Consider the following 19,657-nt stretch of genomic DNA (forward strand, 5'->3'; position numbering starts at 1 on the left):
CCTAACCTGCCCCTTGCGGGCAATCTGATCACCCACCCACACCATTAGATCGCCCGCAAACCCGCCGTCAGATTACCTCCCAAATGTATCGTTTACATCTGTTATCTTCTCTAAACACCCACTAATTACCCATCAATCACCCATCAATCACCCCCTATCACCACCTGTCACTGTTACCTATCAGATCAGACCCTAATCTGCCCCTTGCGGGCACCCAATCACCCGCCCACACGCTCAGATTGCCCTCAGACCCCCCCCCCTTATCAATTCGCCAGTGCATTAATTACATCTGTCCTTCCCTGTAATAACCCACTGATCACCTGTCAATCACCTGCCAATCACCTATCACCCATCAATCACCCCCTGTCACCCCCTGTCACTGCCACCCATCAATCAGCCCCTAACCTGCCCCTTGCGGGCAATCTGATCACCCACCCACACCAATAGATCGCCCGCAGATCCGACATCAGATCACCACCCAAGCGCAGTGTTTCCATCTATTGTCTCCTCTAAACACCCACTAATTACCCATCAATCACCCATCAATCACTCCCTATCACCACCTGTCACTGTTACCTATCAGATCAGACCCTAATCTGCCCCTTGCGGGCACCCAATCGCCCGCCTACACGCTCAGATTGCCCTCAGACCCCCCCTTATCAATTCGCCAGTGCAATATTTACATCTGTTCTCCCCTGTAATAACCCACTGATTACCTGTCAATCACCTATCAATCACCCATCAATCACCCCCTGTCACTGCCACCCATCAATCACCCCCTGTCACTGCCACCCATCAATCACCCGCTGTCACTGCCACCCATCAATCAGCCCCTAACCTGCCCCTTGCGGGCAAACTGATCACCCACCCACACCAATAGATCGCCCGCAGATCCGACATCAGATCACCACCCAAGCGCAGTGTTTCCATCTATTCTCTACCCTAAACACCCACTAATTACCCATCAATCACCCCCTGTCACTGCTACCTATCAGATTAGACCCCTATCTGCCCCTAGGGCACTCAATCACCCGCCCACACCCTCAGAATGCCCTCAGACCCCAGCCCTGATCACCTCGCCAGTGCATTGCTTGCATCTATTCCCCCCTCTAATCACACCTTGAGACACCCATCAATCACCTCCTGTCACCCCCTAGCACACCTACCCATCAGATCAGGCCCCAATTTGCCCCGTGTGGGCTCCTGATCACTCGGCCAAACCCTCAGACCCCCTTCCGATCACCTCCCCAGTGCATGGATTGCATCTATTTTCCCCTCTAACCACCCCCTGAGACACCCATCAATCACCTCCTGTCACCCCCCTAGCACTCCTATCCATCAGATCAGGCCCAATACAACCTGTCATCTAAAAGGCCACCCTGCTTATGACCGGTTCCACAAAATTCGCCCCCTCATAGACCACCTGTCATCAAAATTTGCAGATGCTTATACCCCTGAACAGTCATTTTGAGACATTTGGTTTCCAGACTACTCACGGTTTTGGGCCTGTAAAATGCCAGGGCGGTATAGGAACCCCACAAGTGACCCCATTTTAGAAAAAAAAGACACCCCAAGGTATTATGTTAGGTGTATGACGAGTTCTTAGAAGATTTTATTTTTTGTCAAAAGTTAGCGGAAATTAATTTTTATTGTTTTTTTTTCACAAAGTGTCATTTTTCACTAACTTGTGACAAAAAATAAAATCTTCTATGAACTCGCCATATACCTAACGGAATACCTTGGGGTGTCTTCTTTCTAAAATGGGGTCACTTGTGGGGTTCCTATACTGCCCTGGCATTTTAGGGGCCCTAAACCGTGAGGAGTAGTCTTGAAACAAAAATGACCTGTGAAATCCTAAAGGTACTCATTGGACTTTGGGCCCCTTAGTGCAGTTAGGGTGCAAAAAAGTGCCACACATGTGGTATCGCCGTACTCGGGAGAAGTAGTACAATGTGTTTTGGGGTGTATTTTTACACATACCCATGCTGGGTGGGAGAAATACCTCTGTAAATGACAATCTTTTGATTTTTTTACACACAATTGTCCATTTACAGAGGTATTTCTCCCACCCAGCATGGGTATGTGTAAAAATACACCCCAAAACACATTGTACTACTTCTCCCGAGTATGGCGATACCACATGTGTGGCACTTTTTTGCACCCTAACTGCGCTAAAGGGCCCAAAGTCCAATGAGTACCTTTAGAATTTCACAGGTCATTTTGAGAAATTTCGTTTCAAGACTACTCCTCACGGTTTAGGGCCCCTAAAATGCCAGGGCAGTATAGGAACCCCACAAATGACCCCATTTTAGAAAGAAGACACCCCAAGGTATTCCGTTAGGAGTATGGTGAGTTCATAGAAGATTTTATTTTTTGTCAAAAGTTAGCGGAAATTGATTTTAATTGTGTTTTTTCACAAAGTGTCATTTTCCGCTAACTTGTGACAAAAAATAAAATCTTCTATGAACTCGCCATACTCCTAACGGAATACCTTGGGGTGTCTTCTTTCTAAAATGGGGTCATTTGTGGGGTTCCTATACTGCCCTGGCATTTTAGGGGCCCTAAACCGTGAGGAGTAGTCTTGAAACGAAATTTCTCAAAATGACCTGTGAAATCCTAAAGGTACTCATTGGACTTTGGGCCCTTTAGCGCAGTTAGGGTGCAAAAAAGTGCCACACATGTGGTATCGCCGTACTCAGGAGAAGTAGTATAATGTGTTTTGTGGTGTATTTTTACACATACCCATGCTGAGTGGGAGAAATATCTCTGTAAATGGACAATTGTGTGTAAAAAAAATTAACAAATTGTCATTTACAGAGATATTTCTCCCACCCAGCATGGGTATGTGTAAAAATACACCCCAAAACACATTACACTACTTCTCCTGAGTACGGCAATACCACATGTGTGGCACTTGTTTGCAGCCTAACTGCGCTAAGGGGTCCAAAGTCCAATGAGCACCTTTAGGCTTTACAGGGGTGCTTACAATTTAGCACCCCCCAAAATGTCAGGACAGTAAACACACCCCACAAATGACCCCATTTTGGAAAGTAGACCCTTCAAGGTATTCAGAGAGGGGTATGGTGAGTCTGTGGCAGATTTCATTTTTTTTTTGGTGCAAGTTAGAAGAAATGGAAACTTTTTTTTTTTTTTTTTTTTCTCACAAAGTGTCATTTTCCGCTTACTTGTGACAAAAAATAATATCTTCTATGAACTCACTATGCCTCTCAGTGAATACTTTGGGATGTCTTCTTTCCAAAATGGGGTCATTTGGGGGGTATTTATACTATCCTGGAATTCTAGCCCCTCATGAAACATGACAGGGGGTCAGAAAAGTCATAGATGCTTGAAAATGGGAAAATTCACTTTTTGCACCATAGTTTGTAAACGCTATAACTTTTACCCAAACCAATAAATATACGCTGAATGGTTTTTTTTAAATCAAAAACATGTTTGTCCACATTTTTCGCGCTGCATGTATACAGAAATTTTACTTTATTTGAAAACTGTCAGCACAGAAAGTTAAAAAAATCATTTTTTTGCCAAAATTCATGTCTTTTTTGCTGAATATAATAAAAAGTAAAAATCGCAGGAGCAATTAAATAGCACCAAAAGAAAGCTTTATTAGTGACAAGAAAAGGAGCCAAAATTCATTTAGGTGGTAGGTTGTATGAGCGAGCAATAAACCGTGAAAGCTGCAGTGGTCTGAATGGAAAAAAAGTGGCCGGTCCTTAAGGGGGGTAAAGCCCTAGGTCCTCAAGTGGTTAAAAACCAGTATACATCATACCATAGCTGGGAATACATACATGAGTATACATCATACCATAGCTGGGGATACATACATGAGTATACATCATACCATAGCTGGGAATCGAACCCACATCTCACTGTGTGGTGGGCATGTCACCCTAAGCACTGTACCACTACAGAAGTAAGTGAAGCTAGCCTAAAATTTAACATTTATGCTCAATGCAATAGAACCATTAGGTTGCTTAAAGGAGAACTGTAGTGAGAGGTATATGGAGGCTGCCATATTGATTTCCTTTTAAGCTATACCAGTTGCCTGGCAGCCCTGCTGATCTATTTGGCTGCAGTAGTGTGAATCACACCAGAAACAAGCATGCAGCTAATCTTGTCAGATCTTACAAAAATGTCAAACACCAGATCATACCATAGCTGGGAATCGAACCCAGATCTCACCGTGTGGTGGACACGTCACCCTAAGCACTGTACCACTACAGAAGTAAGTGAAGCTAGCCTAAAATTTAACATTTATGCTCAATGCAATAGAACCATTAGGTTGCTTAAAGGAGAACTGTAGTGAGAGGTATATGGAGGCTGCCATATTGATTTCCTTTTAAGCTATACCAGTTGCCTGGCAGCCCTGCTGACCTAGCTTGAAGGGACCTAGCTTGAAGGGACCTAGCTTGAAGGGACCTAGCTTGAAGGGAGGGTGGGCGGGTTCTCAAGCAGTGTGTTTGACAATAACATGTCCGCTGACAGTGAAATGGAGGCTAAAAATTTTGCTCAATACAGCATTATAGGGCGAATCGAACTTCCGCAAAAGTTTGCCTGATACAGGCGAACGCGAACCCCCAAAGTTCGCCTGGAACCATTCGCCGGCGAACCGTTCGGCCCATCTCCACTTGTGACTGCCTGTTCGCCCGCTACTGGCACTGGAAAATCTGTCAGTCGGGGCAAGTGACCCTGAGATGGCCCCATCTCCGGGTCACTTCAAGATCAGTTTTATGCTGGGTACACACAATGCGATTTCCCGCTTGATCGACTGGTAGATCAATTATTTCTGACATGTTCGATTGGGTCTCAGTCGACGATTTATTCACATTAAGTATGGAAAATTGACGGCTGTATCGATCGAAGCCTGATCGAACATGGCAGAAATAATCGATCGATCCCGCCAATCAAGCAGGAAATCACATCACACAGCATAAGAAGGAAATTGTACTATTGAGGCTAGGTGCACACATAACATAACATAACATGAAAAGCTAGAGGTATTTGGCGCAGGTATTAATGTCTTTTATAACATGAAAAGCTGCCTTTTAAGGCCCGGTTCACATTAGCGGTGGCTATCCGGAATAGCCGTGCCGGAGCCGCACCGCATGCTGGCCGGACGAAACGGACGCACGGCATAGCAATGTAAGTCTATGCCAGGCTTCACATGTGTCCGTTTCGTCCGGACCGGAGCCGGACCGGATCCGGACTCCGGTGTCCGTTCCAACATGCGCTATTTTTTGGTCCGGCTCCTCCGGCAGCCGTATCCGGGGCGGAGCCGGACTGCACCATCCGGCCAATGGAAACCAATGAGAACCGGAGAGCGCACAACACACTGGCAAAAAATCCGGATGTTCTACCCCACTTCCTATGCGGATTTTTGCGGCGATATTGGCTGGGGACACATGGGCAAGCATTTTGGAGTGGAGCAGCACAGCTGGATCCGGATCCGGAGATGTTGGCAGCATGTCGGAGGTGGAGGTGAGTGCTAAACAGCAGAGGGCCTGATTCCACAGGTCCCCCTTCTGCTGACCTCCCAGACCCAAACATTTTTTTACAGGTTGTTATCTCTTTAAGAATCCGGATCCGGACCGCAACCGTGTTCATACCGCACGGAAACCGTATGCAACCGGACCGGATCCGGACAGGAACCGTACGGTTCAGGTCCGATCCGGCTCCGGTGCGGTCCGGACATCCGGTGCGGTTTTTGCAAAACCGCAAGTGTGAACCGGCCCTAAGTCATGTTATATGCTAATATTGTGTGCCTTTTTGCGTTGGCGTTTTTTACCGCAGATTAGTTATTCAGGCGTTTTGTATGCATTTGTGGTTCGCATACAAAAACTGCATATGAGTTTTGTATGCGTTATTCATGCGTTTTCTTTTGCATGTCATACAAATCACTAGGAAGACAACAGGAAGCGGAAATGCATCACAAAACAATTTTTTTAAAGCAAAAACGCATAGAAAATGCATGAAAAATATATACCATTGCGTTTTCATTGACTTTCATTATGTGCGGTATTCATGCGTTTTTGAAAATTGTGCAAAAAAAACAGCGTTTTTCAAAACGCATGCATCAAAAATGCTGATGCGTTTTTGATATGCGTTTTTTCCCATAGACTTCCATTTGCGGCATAAACTTAGTGTTTCTGCTATGTGTGCACCTAGCCTTAGTGATTTCTGAAGATATCTGAGATAGTTCTGCACGGATTTCTAAAAAAACTATCAATATTTTAGCTCAGATTATCAGATACTCTTGATAAATGTCCCCCACACGGTCAGATTTATCAAAGCAATTACAACAGTTTTTTTCTTCTTATTTCCTACCTATTTCATCACAATTGTAATCTGCATGTGTTCTGAGAGATAATTATCTTCTTACAAAATAAGGAGACGTTTGCACTAGCTTCACATTCATTTCTAGGAATGTCATAGTTAGAACAATGCAAAACCTGTGCTAATCTGACATAGAAATGAGAAGTGGTTGATACAACTTCTAAAACTCATGCAAAGCTGTCACACCAAGGGATTAATTGTCTGCTTGTACTGTATGTTGTGTTTTATTCACAGCATGACTAAATCTTTCACAGCTGTCAGTCACATCTCTTCCTGGTAAATCCCAGACAGCAGCTACCGATATACTGTGAGATATATTATGAAAGCAGGAGTATCTGGACTAATTGACATAATTCAGTCCATCCTACTAAGTGCTCAGACTTCCTATTAAATTACTATTGTGAGTCATATTTTTCTGTGGTGTCATCTTACCTCACTCTGTTTCTTAAGTCAAAAAGTTGGGATATACATGGCTCCAGTGTCAGCTTCCTTCTATCCTCCAGTCTCAGGCTCCTCTCCTTCCTGTCCAGTCTCAGCCTGGGCTCCACTCTACTTCCCTCAATAGAGATGGGAAGTTCGGATCTTTTCAATGATCCGGATGATTCGAATCGGATCATTGAAGAGATCCGGATCTTTGATCCGAATCTCGGATCATTTTACTACCGGAAGCATTCGGAGGGTGAAATGACTAGCAGGACAGGTCTGTGGACATGAGAAGGAGAGGGGGTGGACACACAGAGAAGGGGAGAAGATGGACAGAGGGCAGGGAGTGGACAGAGAAGGGAGGAGGGACGAGCAGAGAGCAGAAATGTTTGCACGTAATACCCACATGCTGAAGTCATATGCTTTACATGTATTTCACCTATATGTTCATCTGTACACTTTGAAAGAAAAGGTCGCACAGTGAAAGAAACCATTCCCAGAAGTGTAGTGCAGCTGTTTAGAGCGAGTGCAGGAGGATCATATTACGCTGCAATCACAGTGCCTGCAAAGTTACTGAGCTGTGCTGAGCTGAGCCAAAAGCTTCCCATGTGTTCACTGTGCACAACTACTGAACAGAGCCTGTAATGAGCAGCACGTTATAGCCAGTATGTGTGCTCTACACATATCTGGCAGTGGCACCCATGTCCCCTCTACCTGTCCCTGCAAGGCTGGCTCCCCTGAGTCCCCTCCAACAGAGCGATCCATCTCTGCTCTGCTTCCAGGACCCCGCTGCTACCCGCTGAGAGGGGGTGTGTCGCTCCTGGCCCCGCCCTTTTTGCGATCCGAATCACTCATTTTGATGATTCGGATGATCGACTCATAAAATAGATTCGGATCAAAGATCCAAATCGTTCATGATCCGGACAACACTATCCCTCAATCCCTTCTCAGCTCTCAGGCCCCTCCTCTCCTGATTCTGTCATTGCTGTGTCTGATGTGAAGTGGTTCCATTCATTGGGATCTCTGGCTGGCTGTGACAACAGCTGCAGATGCACATTATCTGTGTTTGTGTGCTACTGCTGGCTTGTCTCTTCCTCCTTCCCTTCTTAGTTGTTGGCTATTTCTATGGGTCACCTGCACGCTAAGTGCTGGAGGATGAAGAGAGAATGTGGTGGAGACACTGGAGAGCCTGCACAGGTGTATGTCTGCCACTGATTATAGTGCTTTTATACCCAATCCTATACCCTATGGCATTAGGCTATGGCATGGCACTAGTCTACAGAGTGCTGGTGGTGTGTATATTATACACCTAAACTGAGTGGGATATGGAGGCTGACATACTGTATAAAGTATATCCTTTCAACAGTGAAAATTGCCTGGCTGACCTGCTAAACCTCTGCCTCCAATACTTTTAGCTATAGGCCCTGATAAGCATGCAGATCAGGTGTTTCTGGCTGAAGTATGACTGTATTAGCTGCATGCTTGTTTTAGGTGTGTGATACAAACACAACTACAACCAGAGATCAGCAGGAATGCCGGGCAAATGGTGTTGTTTAACTGCTTGCCGACCGCTTCACGCCGATGGGCGTGGCCTCGGCGTCAACCCCAAGATCAGCTAAAGCCGATTGGCGTAAAGTCCTGGGGCAGCAGTTTGCAAGAGATCGCGCCCAGGCTGCGCGCGCATCTCCTGCCGGGTGGGCAGAGCAGAGCTCCGCCTTCAGTCCGGTTGCCGCTCGGAAGACTGTTACACGGCGAAACCGCTGTGTATTTACATGTACAGCGCTGCGATCTGCAGCAGCGCTATACTGGGGACAGCCGTGTGACACGGCTGTCCTCCTGGGGGACAAGAGAGTGATCGGCTCTCATAGGCAGAAGCCTATGACAGCCGATTGCCGTGACTGGCCGGCTGGGGGGAGGGATGGGATTTGGCAAAAAAAAAAAAAAATAGCAAGAAATATTACAAAAAAAACAAATAAATATTTATTTAAAAAAAAAATAAACAGGGGGATGATCAGACCCCACCAACAGAGAGCTCTGTTGGTGGGGAGAAGGGGGGGGGGGGGAATCACTTGTGTGCAGAGTTGTACGGCCCTGCAGCTTGGCCTTAAAGCTGCAGTGGCCAATTAAGCAGGAAATAGCCTGGTCACTAGGGGGCCAGGGGGGGGTAACACCATGGTCCTCAAGAGGTTAAAAAGGAAATAAATATGTCAGCCTCCGTTTCGCTTTCAGTTCTAATGTACTTGTAAATTTAATATGCAAAAACATTATACTTATTTATATATGCCAGTTCTAATTTATTGCTTAGCTTACCTTCACAGTGTGGGAGATAACCGGACCACCCAGTTGCTGTGCAATCTCTGGTTTTGTGTTTGCTTGCCATTTTATATCTAGGGGAAAAAATATTAAATACAGTCACTATGACTTGGCTTGTTTATAGGACTAGATGTGATATAAGGCCTTCTTCACACCGGGAATGGCAAAATGCTAGCAAAATCATTAGCATTTTGCAAAGCGATTTTTTTTTTTACTGTACAGGAAAGCGATTTTGGAGTGACTGTATTTTGCAAATCTATAACAACAACAACAAATACACATTTGTAAAGCGCTTTTCTCCCGTAGGACTCAAAGCGCGTAAGCATGGCTCCGACCTATAATTGGTTGATTGGTAAGTCATGGAACAGAGGAAGAAATTGAAATGCAATCGCTCCAAAATTGCGAAAAAATGCTGCATGCAGAGCTTTTGTTATTTTAGCAAGTCACAAATCATTGGTGATTGCTAAGTGTGAACACTGCCATACACATTACATTGCATTGCAGCAGTGCTTCTCAAAACGCTACCAATCGCAGTGATTGAAAAAGCTGCTGAAATCGCTAGTAAAATGCTCTAGTGTGAATGAGGCCTACAAGGGGTAGAAGCACCCTACAAACTGAATGCAGAGCATTAGTAAAATAAGGTCATACTACTTAGGATATACCGTAAATAAAATATTATGTAGAACAATATTTACATCAGATAAGAAACAGATGACATTAGAGGATAAGAGTATGTACTTTAGGCATGCTGAAGAAAACCTGAAGCAAAAGCATGGAAGGTGCAGTTATCAGTTTAAAGTGTACCTGAGACCAAATTATACTTACCTGGGTTTCCTTCAGCCCTCTTAAGGCCTCCCTCGCCATCATCCCAGGCCGCCTGCATCCTCCGCTAGGTGGCCTGGTGATTCCGCTAGTCGGTGCGGCTAGGAGTGGTCTGCGCTTGCGTAGTAGTACTGCGCAGGTGTAGAACTCTTATGGCGATGGGAGTACAATGGGGCATGAGTGCGGCCAAGCATGCGTAGTACGCCTTGACTGCCGGAATTACCGGGCCGCCTAGTGGAGGAACCAGTTGGCCTAGGAAGATAGTGAGGGACCGATCAGCCTAAAGCGGGCTGGAGGAAGCCCCAGGTATGTTTACTCTGGTTTCCTTTAAAGGAAATTTTAAAAGAAATTCTTGTTTTGTCAAAAAAACACCATCCATTTGTTTCAGTTTTGCATATTGCAAAAATTTGTGACAAACATTTTTTCATTTTGCTTACTTCTAATGCCTAACACTAAACCCACTCCTAATGCCCCTCCCCTCCTCCCAAATGTCTAACACCAACCCCTCCTAATTCTTAACACAAACCCCCTCCTAATGTCTAACACTGACTTACCTCCTAATGCCTAACACTACCTTCCCTCCTAATGCCTAATATTAACCCCACGACTAATGCCTAACCCTAACTCCTCTCCTAATTCCTAACACTAACTTCCCTTCTAAGGCCTAATACCAACGCCCCTCTTAAAGAGGAACTGTAACATAAAAATATCCCCTGGGGGGTACTCACCTCGGGTGGGGGAAGCCTCCGGATCCTAATGAGGCTTCCCACGCCGTCCTCCATCCGTCAGGGGTCTCGCTGCAGCCCTCCGTGGAGTCCGGGCAGCGGTGACGTCATTATTTACCTTCCTGGCTCCTGCGCAGGCGCTCTGACGGCTTTCCATTCCGAACTACACGGAAATACCCGATCGCCGTCGGGTCCGCTCTACTGCGCAGGCGCAAGTTTCCTGCGCCTGCGCAGTAGAGCGGACCCGAATGCGATCGGGTATTTCCGTGTAATTCGGAATGGAAAGCCGCCACAGCGCCCCCGCTGGAGCCAGCAAAGGTAAATATTGAAATGACAGTCGGCACAGTCGCCGGCTGTTCGGAGGGCTGCGGAGAGACCCCCGTGGGACAGAGGACGGCGTGGGAAGCCTCATTAGGATCCGGAGGCTTCCCCCACCCGAGGTGAGTACCCCCCAGGGGATGTTTTTAATGTTACAGAGTCTCTTTAATGCTTATCACAAACCCCCTCCTAATGCCGAACACTACCCACCCTCTTAATGCCTAACACTAACACTTTCTAATGCCTGACACTAACTCATTTCCTAATGGCTAGCCCACTCATAATAGCAGTGCTAATAGCCTATTAGCAGATTTACTAAAGTATAGTTTAGTATACTCATGTCACTGACTGTCCCCCGAGGAGTCTACAGGGAAAGTGGTGTGTGCGTGCGTGTGTGTGTGTGTCTAGAAATTGTCCTGCGCATGCATGTGTGTAAACATGCATGAATGCTAGCATTAGGTGCATGTGTCAATTAGCAGTGGCCTTTTTTCCCCTCCCAGATGCTGAGCTAGAATGCATTGCTTTCTTACTATCATAATATGCGTAATACGTTGTCGCTTTATAAGTACAATACATAAATTAGATAGGAAACTGAGTGGGAATACAGCATACAACACTTTGTTTTGACCTGGGGTGAAGAGACATGTAACTGGCTGTGTTCTATTTTTGCACCAAAATTGTATATACAGTAGTTAAAGAGGAACTCCAGTGAACATTCTACTGTTGGCAGGTGATGTAGCTGCTCCATGGTTTTTGGCAGTTGGAAACAGCTGTAAACAGCTATTTTCCACAAAAGTTTGAACTTTCCTTGTGGGAGGGGTTACTTGTGGGAGGGGTTTCACCACAATATCAGTCATACAGCGCCCCCTGATGGTCTGTTTGTGAAAAGAAATAGATTTCTCATGTAAAAGGGGGTATCAGCTACTGATTGGGAATAAGTTCAATTTTTGGTCGGAGTTTCTCTTTAAATTTACTCAAGTACTTTTCTTGGTGGATGGCTCTATCATGACACAGTAACTTACCCTTCATCACAAGAGTACACAACAGTCACTCCAAAAACAAACTGATCTCCATTTTTCAACTCAAATGTGCCAAATTCGATGTCTCCAGGGTATCCACATGATTTCTCTGAAATAGACAAAATATTTCAGGTTTATTTTAATGCAAACCCTACGATAATGAGGTAATAACTTATTTAAATTTACTTTCTGTAGCAGAAGACTCTTAAAGTGGACCTGAACTTTTGCACAGGACAGAAGGAAAACATAGAGAACTGCATCCTGTACGTATTTAGAAAGTTTAGCATGACTTATTCTCTCTCATCTGTGACTAATCACAAGTTGTAATTTGATCACTTAGCTGTGTCAGCTGACAGAGCAGCTAATTGGTAAACACAGGATGTTAACAAATTTTCTGTTTCCATGAAAGCAGGAAGCAGACCTACTGCAGATTAACTGCAGGATTTCTATCAGCTGTAGCAAATATTTTTTTTCTTTAAAGAGGAACTCCAGTGAAAATAATGTAGTAAAAAAATTGCTTCATTTTTTACCATAATTATGTATAAATGATTTAGTCAGTGTTTGCTCATTTTAAAATCTTTCCTCTCCCAGATTCACATTCTGACATGTATTACATGGTGACATTGTTACTGTGGGCAGGTTATGTAGCTGTTTCTAGCTGTTCTGGCTGTTACAGACAGCTGTAAACAGCCATTTCCTGTCTGTGAACATTGTTACATTGTGGCAGTTTGCCCAGAGTACTGTGGTACTCAGAGCTTCTTGTGGGAGGGGTTTCAGCACAAAATCAGTCATACAGCGCCCCCTGATGGTCTGTTTGTGAAAATCATTATATTTCTCATGTAAAAGGGGGTATCAGCTACTGACGGATAAAGTTCAATTGTAGGTTGGAGTTTCTCTTTAAAGGTTATTATGCTGGTGCGTATCTTTTAGAGCAGAGAGGAACTTTTGAGTTTAGGTCCACTTTAAAATGTAAAAGGCTTGCAAGAAAACTATGAACAGTTAGTGATTAAGGCCCCGTTCACATCACAAACGCAGATGGCCACACATGCGGAACGCAACGCATGCAAACGCACGCCATCCGCGTTTGTGTGCGTTGCGTGGCTGATCCCATCACTGAAAAGTGAATGGGACAGCCACGCGTTTTTACAAAAATGCGTGCAGCATGCGTTCCCGGACCGCACAGGTCCGGAACGCATGCAGTGTGAACATCAGACATTGCACTCTATGCAATGTCTGATGTCGTGCGTGTCGGCCACCTGCACGCGTTTCCAAAACGTGGCTGGAAACGCATGCAGTGTGAACGGGGCCTAAAAGTATTACCTATGAATGTGGGACATAGAAAATGCCTGTGGATCTGCTTCATAACTAAAATTGGATCACACCTCACAAAAAGCAGAAATACTATTCCCACTGCAAACACTATGCTCAGAATATTTGATACAGATGCTGTTGGTCTTCCAGAATATCTAGAGCATATTAGGACACCAAAAAAAGGCAGTAGGACACAGAGTGAAGGCTTGCAGCTGCAACAGATTGTAGGTGGTCCAAGTATTGAGCATAACACAAAATGACTTGATTAGTACAAGTGGCGCCTGAAAAACCAGGCTAGCGCATGAAAAGCCTGAAGTTCTGCCTGTCATGAGTGCGAGTATACAGACAGATGCCAACTCATCTCCGCAACAAGGCATCTGACTGTATTCTCGTATGCTTGTGACAGGCAGAAGTGACTTTTTTCATGTCCTCTTTTTCTGCACAGTGCATAGATATAACAGTGCATAGACCATGGGCAATGACATTTAATCCCCACTCGAGCATGGTTACTCAGCTCTGTCCTGAGCATGATACTGGGGGGGATTTTTGTTTTTTATTTATGTCTAAGCACTGTTATTAGCTCCTGATGATGTCCATTTCGGGTGAAACGTGTAGAGCACTGTCTGTATAGAGATGTTGCGAACATAGAATTTTCTGTTTGCGAACGGCGAACGCAAACTTCCAAAACAATTTCGTGAACAGCCGAATCGGGCAAACCGCCATAGACTTCAATGGGCAGGCGAATTTTAAAACCTACAAAACTGTTTCTGGCCAAAAAGTGATGAAAAAGTTGTTTCAATCGGCCTAACAGGCTTGCAGGCTTTGCAGCCTGAGCGCGAACAGACTGGTGCTGCTGCTCTCTAAGGCTGCTCCAGACATTACATCTCATTTCTGCTACTTTAAACCTCTTAATGGAAAGACTGGACCCAAATTTTAGAGGATTCTAATGCATCACTTCTCCAGCAACACCTACAACCTTTCAGAAAACCTGGTATACTTAGGATGGCAGAGATTTAAGCTGGATTGGACCTTCCTTGGAATCACCCACTGCTGTACACTGCACACCTTTCTTGAAATTGACCTGAGACTTTAAAGACTTTCTGTCTCTTTGTGCCCGCCCTCTCTCCATCCTATGAGTAACTTTCATTAATTATCTACAGCATCTATGCTCAATAGACTATATTTTTCTACGTATGTTATATATAATATCTTCAAATTCCTAAACAAGGGACTGTGTTTTCAATTCCATGCTGCCCATCCATACATCTCTGTGTAAGGACAATTCAGTCTACTCAGGATACCAAAGCAGGAGCTGAAAAAGTTCACACCTTGGGCCATATGCAATTAACTTTTTCTCCTGTGTTTTCTCCTAGGATATAATTTTTCATCTTCAGTTTAAAATAACTTTCCAGCACTTTGCAATGGAAAAAAGTACCAAAATATAGGTCAAAAGGGACAATCCAACTCATCCTGAGTATTTTATTGCTTGCTGGTGGATTAAAAGACATTTTATTGACACATTTGAAAATATCACCTAGGAGAAAACTCAGGAGAAAAAGTAAATTGCATGTGAGCCCTTGACTCTAAACAGGGTCTATCTCAGCAGGACTTGGAGGCCTAAGCTGTCTCTTTTGTCCATTCTAATGTGTAAACATCAATATTCAGCAGAGACACTTCTCGCTGTATACCAATCAAGAAATATTTATCCAATTGACAAATCAACAATAATTCTACTTAAAGAGAATCTGTATTGTTAAAATTGCACAAAAGTAAACATACCAGTGCGTTAGGGGACATCTCCTATTACCCTCTGTCACAATTTCGCCGCTCCTCGCCGCATTAAAAGTGGTTAAAAACAGTTTTAAAAAGTTTGTTTATAAACAAACAAAATGGCCACCAAAACAGGAAGTAAGTTGATGTACAGTATGTCCACACATAGAAAATACATCCATACACAAACAGGCTGTCCACAGCCTTCCTTTTGAATCTCAAGAGATCATTTGTGTGTTTCTTTCTCCCTGCAGTTCTCATGCACTGAAGTTTCAGGCTGCTCTTTTTTCTCCTGCAAACAGCTCTGCCCTTGTCTGTAATTCTTCAGTATGTGAAAGCCCAGCCAGCTCAGAGGACGATTTATCCAGCTTGTAAAAGATAAGAGAGAAAAGAGAAGCTGCTCTAATCTAAATAATACACAGGCAGTGTGCATAGAGGGGCCTGGAAGGGGGAATTCATAGCAGAACCACAACACTGAAGAACTTGGCAGCCTTCCAGACACAGGCTGACAAGTCTGACAAGGGAAAGATACATTGATTTATTACAGAGACGGTGATAGCAGAAAGTGCTGCAGTAAGCCAGGACACATTAGAATAGCTTTTGGAACTTGTAGGATGATAAAAAACAGGATGCAATTTTTGTTACGGAGTCTCTTTAAAGTGGATCCGAGGTGAACTTTTACTCATTGCATAATTGTGTTCCTTTCCTATTGTTTATAGGGCATTCCTCAAGCCAAATACTTTTTTGTTTTTTGTTTTCATACTCTAATTCCCTATAAACTAAATAAACCACGCCCACAGGTTTTCAGAGAGCCTTGGCAGTAGCAAGGGCTCATGGGAGCTCAGTCTGGGCAGGAGGAGGTGTTTCTAGCCATTGATTTCAGAGACAGAGGGAAGGAGGGAGGAGGGGGGATTAGGTTTTTTTTCACAGGCTGAGTGCTCAAGATACAGATAAGCCTGCCTCTGACGGGTACACACGTTGCGATTTCCCGCTCGATCCGCGGGATCGACTGGATCGCTTCGATTATTTCCAACATGTTCGATCGGGTTTCGATGGATACAGCCGTCAATTTTGCATATTAAGTATGCAAAATCGACGGCTGTATCGATTGAAACCCGATCAAACATGTTGGAAATAATCGAAATAATCGAATCGATCCAATCGATCCCGCGGATCGAGCGGGAAATCGCAACGTGTGTACCTAGCATAATGTTTACAAACAACATGGCTGCTGTCATTGTATCACAGGAAGAAATAATCATTTTCTATTAAAGCTGTTTGCAGATAGATTTGCTGTGTAAACTATCTAAACTTTAGATAAGATATATAGACAAGTTACTTGTCATAGTTACGCCGCCATCCTCCGCTGCTTCTATCCGCCGGTACCAGGTCCCATACTTACGGCCAGTCGAGCCAGTCGACGCACGCACAGTGTGTCACTGCCGGCGGACACGGCCAATTGATTCATACCCTTACGCATGCGCCTCCATACTACACAGGCACATGCATAAGGATATGGAGGGAGCCCGTATTCATGCGTACAATTGGCCGCGTCCGCAGGAAGTGACAGGACCGGTAGCGGAGATAGAGACAGCGGAGGACGGCGGCGTGGGAGCGATCCAGGCTTATGGGGCTGGAGGAAGCCCCAGGTATGTATAAAAGCTTTTTCATTTTTTATACACTGATCATCTCTGGTTCCCTTTAAGTCTTTTGGGATCCTCAGAAAGACCAAAAGAGGGGCCCGAGGACATGGAAAAAGACGTTCTTCACTGCAGAACCAAAATAACTCTGTGACAAAATCTACAGAGTACACACCCAGGCAACAACCTTAAAAGTTCCAGCAAAATACAGCAGAGATGACAGCCACACATCTGGAGACAGATCCCTCCTGGAGTACTCAATCATGGACCTCAGCTCCCAGTGTAGCCCCATCAAGGCTGTTCTCTGTAAGATCCATAAACAACAAAACAGCAATCATACACGATCTAATAGAGTCTTCTGATCTGCCCTGCCTGACTGAGACCTGGCTTTCTGAACCAGTCGGCCCCATCCTGGAGGACACAGTGCCAATAAGCTATTACGTGATACACTGCAACAGGATAGAACGCAGTGGCGGAGGGGTTGCACTTTGCTTTAGATCAGCTTTGAAAATATGACCACTTACTGTAGGACCTACTAACTTTTTGAATGCTTGGGGGCACAACTTTCAGCTGAGAAAAACATAAACATATTGCTGATCTACCGCCCACCAGGAAAGGAACCTTAAAGAGAATCTGTATTGTTAAAATCGCACAAAAGTAAACATACCAGTGCGTTAGGGGACATCTCCTATTCCCCTCTGTCACAATTTCGCCGCTCCCCGCCGCATTAAAAGTGGTCAAAAACAGTTTTAAAAAGTTTGTTTATAAACAAACAAAATGGCCACCAAAACAGGAAGTAGGTTGATGTACAGTATGTCCACACATAGAAAATACATCCATACACAAGCAGGCTGTATACAGCATTCCTTTTGAATCTCAAGAGATCATTTGTGTGTTTCTTTCCCCCCTGAGGGGGGAGTTCATAGCAGAACCACAACACTGAAGAACTTGGCAGCCTTCCAGACACAGGCCGACAAGTCTGACAGGGGAAAGATACATTGATTTATTACAGAGACAGTGATAGTATAAAGTGCTGCAGTAAGCCAGAACACATTAGAATAGCTTTTGGAACTTGTAGGATGATAAAAAACAGGATGCAATTTTTGTTACGGAGTCTCTTTAAGGAACTTGTAGATCTCCTATGCAACCGAACACTGGAACACCCCAGATGGATTGTTCGTGGAGATTTCAATACATGGGTGGATGACCCCTTTTCACAATTAGGAATAGAGCTACCTCGTGCCATTAATGAACTGAGCTTCTCCCAAGCAATCAGCTTTGCTACTCACAAGAAAGATCACACTCTGGACCTTATATTCCATACTGGTCTGTCAATAGCCAGTGTGGAAATTAATCCTGTTGCCTGGTCAGACCAACAGGGTCCGTTTCCACTATTGCGAATCCGCATGCGTTGCCCGCATGCAGATTCGCACAGTCAGTACAAGTGGATGGGACTGTTTCCACTTGTGCGTTTCCCCGCACGTTTTTCTGTGCAGAAAAAATCTGCAGGGTAGGGCCCTCAGAATTCGCCTGCGTGTGGAATGCAGGCGAATCGCACGCAATGTATTTAATAGGGAAATCGCATGCGTTTTCCCCATCCGTTTTTTGCTGCGATTTCGCATGCGATTTCGCATAGGTATTAATGTTAATTTACACAGGCAGTGACATGTTAAATTCGCATACAGCCTTACCTATGCGAAATCGCATGCGAAATTGCGGCAAAAAATGCATGCGGAATCGCACCCGCATGCGATTTGCCTGCGGTGATTCGCCGGCGATTCCGCAACGCTATAGTGGAAACGGGCCCTCACACTATCCACTTCTCCCTCTCAATACCAGCTGTCAAAAATCAGTTCAAGAACCAAATAAAATATTGCCGCTTACGTTTTTAAAATCGCAAGGTCTTTTGAAAAATAATGAAAATCGTGATGACCTGTACACACTGGTACGACTGCAATCGCATTGCTTGCTGCGCTTTTTTACACACAGCGCTTGAAAAACGCATAAAAAAACACAATGCAGGGGGCGCATGCGCGACGCGCCGGAAGGAGGAAGCTAAGCAATGTAGCTCCGTTTGCCTCAGCCTGTTTAGCCGCTTTTTGAGGAGTACATTAGCAGCTAAAGCTTACCGGACACACGTCTCCCCTTTCGGAAGCGATTGTGCATGTCGCGGAGGAAGAAAGCCGATGATCCAAACTCTCAGAGGTCAGTTACAGACTATTTTCTAAGACCGCGTGTAGCCGCTATGTCTATCCAAGATGGCCGCGGGTCTCCGTCTCCCACTAGATCCTTGGACTCTCAATCTGAGGTGGGCCCAGACTGGACAAATTCACAGCCGATTCGTTCTAAAGCCCTCACCAACCAAGACCTAGAAGAAAGCTTGGAAACTATGTACACTAAACTGGCTGGCAAATTTCAATCGGAGCTGAACAGGATGGAAGCCTCGTTAACGCTGGAAATTGCTTCGCTTGGTAGTCGCACTGACCTCCTTGAGAAAAAACATGACGACCTATTATTATCACATAAAACCTTGCAGGAGGAGCATAGAGAACTGCGGAATACAGTTCAAACCCTTCAGCTACAATCCGAGGACCTTGACAATAGGAATCGGCGCAACAACTTAAGAATTCGAGGCCTACCAGAAACGTACACTAACCTGATTCAGCATGTTAATAACATCTTCTCTGAGTTGTTACCTGATATGCCAGTTGAATCCTTTATTTGTGATAGGATCCACCGTGCTTTGAAATCGCAACCATCTGCAAATGCTCCCCCACGAGACATCGTACTATGCATGAAAGACTTTCTAACCAAAGAAAAGATCTTGCAGGCCACACGTACGGCTGAAGCCTTTCAGTACGAGGAGCATACAATCCAGATCTATCAAGACGTCTCTCCTATTACTCTTAATAAACGCAGGGATATGAAGCAAATAACCGCGGCTCTTACCAAAGCACAAATTAAA

At 44.8% G+C, this 19,657-nt stretch overlaps 1 protein-coding gene across 1 annotated transcript in view; it reads right to left on the reverse strand.

Annotated features, from left to right (window-relative positions):
* The window catches only part of LOC137522080 (complement factor H-like), a 485,888-nt gene that overhangs the window by 381,181 nt on the left and 85,050 nt on the right, over positions 1–19,657 (reverse strand). Inside the window, exons 3-4 of the mRNA XM_068242107.1 lie at positions 11,975–12,080; positions 9,085–9,161 (exon numbers count right to left, since the gene is read on the reverse strand). Of these exons, the coding sequence (XP_068098208.1) occupies positions 9,085–9,161; positions 11,975–12,080 (183 nt within the window). The remainder of the gene's footprint in view (positions 1–9,084; positions 9,162–11,974; positions 12,081–19,657) is intronic.

Source organism: Hyperolius riggenbachi, chromosome 6, assembly GCF_040937935.1.
Source record: "Hyperolius riggenbachi isolate aHypRig1 chromosome 6, aHypRig1.pri, whole genome shotgun sequence".
Classification (NCBI taxonomy): domain Eukaryota; kingdom Metazoa; phylum Chordata; class Amphibia; order Anura; family Hyperoliidae; genus Hyperolius; species Hyperolius riggenbachi.